The 3,949-nt window shown below is 35.8% G+C and overlaps 1 protein-coding gene across 1 annotated transcript; it reads left to right on the top strand.

Annotated features, from left to right (window-relative positions):
- The first annotated feature begins 644 nt into the window (after positions 1-644).
- On the top strand, positions 645-3,554 carry LOC114192776. The gene is made up of 7 exons (XM_028082592.1): positions 645-900; positions 1,008-1,151; positions 1,230-1,297; positions 1,395-1,445; positions 1,547-1,606; positions 1,683-2,183; positions 3,219-3,554. Exons 1-7 carry the CDS (start codon positions 771-773, stop codon positions 3,252-3,254), a joined length of 990 nt encoding a protein of 329 aa, XP_027938393.1. The 5' UTR covers positions 645-770; the 3' UTR covers positions 3,255-3,554.
- Positions 3,555-3,949: the final 395 nt, after the last annotated feature.

Raw genomic sequence — 3,949 nt, forward strand, 5'->3', positions numbered from 1 at the left:
GGCATAGTGGTGTGCCCAGACTGTAGGGGTTGTGTTAAGAACCCCAAGACTACGCTAAAGTACTACTATTGTGTGACGTTTCCTTTGATTTCGCTTAATAATTAAATGGGATGTTTTAATATCTATAACAATATACGAAGAGTATTTTCTTTTTTTATCTACATTTTAAAATTTTAATTTTATCTTTTAAAATATAATTATTTATTAAATTTTTAAAAATTGATCGTTATTTTTATAAGATTTTTATAAAATCGTTTATCTCTTCTTCTTCTTTTTTTTTGTTTATCAACCGTTATTTTTTCATTATATATTTTATTTTATTTTTAATAAATATAATTTTATTTTATATATTAACTTAATAACATTATAATATCATCACATACTAATATAATATTATATATATATATATATATATATAAAATGTGTACGCATTATTTTCTCAAAATATCATGCCTGTGTTTCCGCTATTATTTTCTAAAAATAAAAAAAAGTTAAATAATAATGTTATTCAATAGTCTATCAAATATTTTTAAGAAAATCTTCTACTCTAACTTATTAGATTTCAAGTTTTCATGCAGCGATTAAACGCAGTTTCCAAATTTTTAAATCGTATCATTAGAGAATATTACTTCACAAGATAAATTAAAAAATTAAAAAGCGTGAGTAAACGAAAACACAAATCGTTCTAGTGAGGTATTTGCGCGTAGGCAGGCACAGAATCTTTGTTGGCGGGGTAGAGCGAAGTAAGATCGAGGTGAAGCCGCCGTAGGATGCGACGGAACCATTCTAACTCCGGCAATTACCGGAATCCATGTTTAACGATGCACCAGCCTTGGGCTTCTCTCCTCGTTTACGGGATCAAGCGCGTCGAGGGCAGGTCATGGCCCGCTCCAATCACAGGTTTCTCTTTCTCTTTGGTTTCACTCTGTATCTTTCAAAGAATCACGTTAACCTACCTGTGACCTATGTCCTATGTTTGATGTTCTTTATTTCTTGTGTTTGTTAAGGTCGTCTTTGGATTCATGCCGCCAGTAAAGTACCGGACGAGTCTACAATCAAAGCAATGGAATATTTCTACAGGGAGATTTATGCGCTCAATGGCGTCACTGATATCCAATTTCCTCAACACTACCCCGTTTCTAGGCTTTTGGGTATAAATTACAGCGTAATATCTCAATTCACAACTTCCTCCTTTGTCAATTCACTTCATCTGAATGATTCATACGCAGGCTGTGTTGAAGTCGTTGGCTGCTTAACTCGTGATGAGCTAGCATCCTGGGAGATGGTTCCTGAAGGGGTAACATACTGATTACTGTTTTTTTTTTCTTTAACTTTTGTTTCCTAGTGTTGCTCATTCTCTTCCCTTAAAACCCATTTTTTTTGTTTTTCGTTAGGTGAGGTTGGAAGCTCAGACTGATTATTGCTGGCTGTGTGAAAGGCCACAGGTTTGTGTATCTTTCTAATGCTGTGCTATTCTTATGATTATAAAATTAGGTACTGTTTGTGTGTATGCTGAGCAATTATTAAGTGTTTGTGCCTAATCCAGAAATTGTTGATTCCATTTGAGATGCGGGGTTACCAAGGTGTTTATAACTTGGAAAGGAAGGTATTGTTATTCTAAATTTGCGTTTTGCTTTCTGTTTCTTCTTGGAATGAAGGCTGATTTTTCTACTTGTTTGAAGATTTATGACGCTGCAGTTAGAGGGTTGTCCCCAGTTAATAGCCCACTGCCAGTGAAATTTCCGCTTCCAGACCCACGAGATCCATTTTGCTTGAAGCCAGGTTCCATCTCTGCGCTTACTCCTAATTCAAAAGCTACTGAAGTGGACAAATCATCCAGTATAAGTCTGGCCATAGCTGGGGCACAGGCGGCAGCCACTCAGTTCTCAAAGAAGGATCAGAGTTCCCTTAGTACCAGTGCTCGGAACAATGCACCTGATACAATGAATGCTGATAATGAGGACACACATACTGCAAGATCTTATAATCTACGATCAGGAGGCAGGTCTATTGAAAATGACAATATATCATCCACCGAGTTAGATATGAATTTTGACGATTCGACCTTGCCATCATATCGTGAAAAGAAAAGAAGTGGTAATTATAGTGAGGGGAGCAGTGGGCAGACTCGTTCTACCGGTGCAGAAGCAGATTTGAGACAGTATCCTCAAGCACCGTCTAAGGTATCTCTTTCTGGAAATGGTGTCATTATATATGTACTATGACTTGTGGAAAATGCAGCCCGATTATTATTCTTCTTCTTATTATTATGTAAAGTAATAACTAAAGCAAACACAGTGGACATGAATGCGCAAGAAAAAGAGAGAAGAGGGAATTTTTCATTTGGTGTAAAACTCACTTTACATCAATTGTATCACTTCCCTTTTCCCCGAAGGAACGATACATAAATTATGCCTGATGCTGATATGACTGGTTTATGGACTATGTCAGTATTATATTGCTCCAGTACATGTTAAGGTTTATGGAGAATATTTTTCTCCGAAGTGATGACACATAAATTATGCCTGATGCTGGTATGACTGGTTTATGGAATATGTCAGTGGTATATTGCTCCAATTCATATTAAGGTATTTGTTTTGAACAGTCAATTGAACCTGGGAATCGTTCAACATTGAGGGAGGGGTGGCTGACTTGCTTATTATCTAGAATAGATTATCCAATACGTAATAATTAAATCATAAGGCTGGGCAAGTTTGGGACGCTGGGTCATGTCTACCCACGAAGTGCACTGAGTCCTTACGTGGCTTTGTCATCTACCCCATTAGAGCCATCATTCATATTTTATTTTTTAGCACCTTCCATTTGTTTCTTGCATCATTGTGTATCTAATCTTGATTCATGTTATGGAGTAGTCAAACTGAAGCTGCTCATGTGTGCATTCATGCATTTATTACCTTGTTTTGTGTCTGAATGCAAAGTTGTGCTAGCAATTCAAGGAATTTGGGACATTCTCAAATGATGAATCTTTTATCATTCATAGGTTGTAAGACATGTTTTGCTTGAGTGAGGCTTTATTTTGCATGACAACATTATTCATGTTTCCTGTTTTAATTCAAGTTATGCATTGACAATAAAGAATGCATTAGACTGTCAGAACACAAATCTGAATACGAGTCACGTTCTCTGCTCACATTAGAAATATAATACTAGTTTTTTATAATATACTGCTAACTTATGCTTGTTCTCTTCATTGTTAGATTTTTGCTGCTGCTTTGAAAAGCCTGAAGCAATAACTAGGGAAGTATTCTGACCAACTGGAGTCTGGATGTGAATTTGTATCATAGTGAAGTGTAACTTCTGAAGCTGTAGTAAAGCTTGAAAGTGGTAGCGCTCATGCAAGAGTTTCGATGTAGAGTCTCTAAATTAATTTAGGTTCATGTACAATTTGTAGTACAAAATTGTAGTCTGTAGGTAATGGGATGATGGATTGGATCGGATCCAAGGCCAGAAACTTGTGCTGCATGATGTTAGAAATGAATCTTTGTTTTACATCCATCTATAACATATTGGCATCTCAGATATTCATTTACTTACACAACAGTGCAAGGGTGTTAAAAAAAGCCAGTAGTATATGCTCAAACCATATATTAACTCAATCCATATTATAATAAATCAGATGAGAGATAAAATCAGACGGTGTCCAATGTTTTTGAACCAGATTATTTTTGTTTCTGTTTTTTTTACAAAAACCCAATTGAATCCACTGTGTTCTCTCCTTGAATCTCCTAATCCCCATGTGTACGGTGGAACTGTACTACGCAAGCCCTAATCACTAATCTAAAATTGGATCTCCTTGAACACTCACAATTCCCTTTTTGATGAATCCTGATCTGTTTGAGATAACCTACTCTATGAGATAAGTTTAACGTCATGCCAAATGATTTACTTTAGTTTTGAATTTCATTTCCAATCTTAAACTCATCATAGC

The sequence above is a fragment of the Vigna unguiculata genome, chromosome 7 (assembly GCF_004118075.2).
Source record: "Vigna unguiculata cultivar IT97K-499-35 chromosome 7, ASM411807v1, whole genome shotgun sequence".
Classification (NCBI taxonomy): Eukaryota; Viridiplantae; Streptophyta; class Magnoliopsida; order Fabales; family Fabaceae; genus Vigna; species Vigna unguiculata.

What these genes read in the sequence shown, in the direction of transcription:
- LOC114192776 (XM_028082592.1), top strand. Translation starts at nt 771, where the DNA reads ATGCGACGGAACCATTCTAACTCCGGCAATTACCGGAATCCATGTTTA. An exon ending in ATGGCCCGCTCCAATCACAG is followed by an intron (nt 901 to 1,007) that starts GTTTCTCTTTCT and finishes GTGTTTGTTAAG; the next exon opens with GTCGTCTTTGGATTCATGCC. An exon ending in GGCTGTGTGAAAGGCCACAG is followed by an intron (nt 1,446 to 1,546) that starts GTTTGTGTATCT and finishes TGCCTAATCCAG; the next exon opens with AAATTGTTGATTCCATTTGA.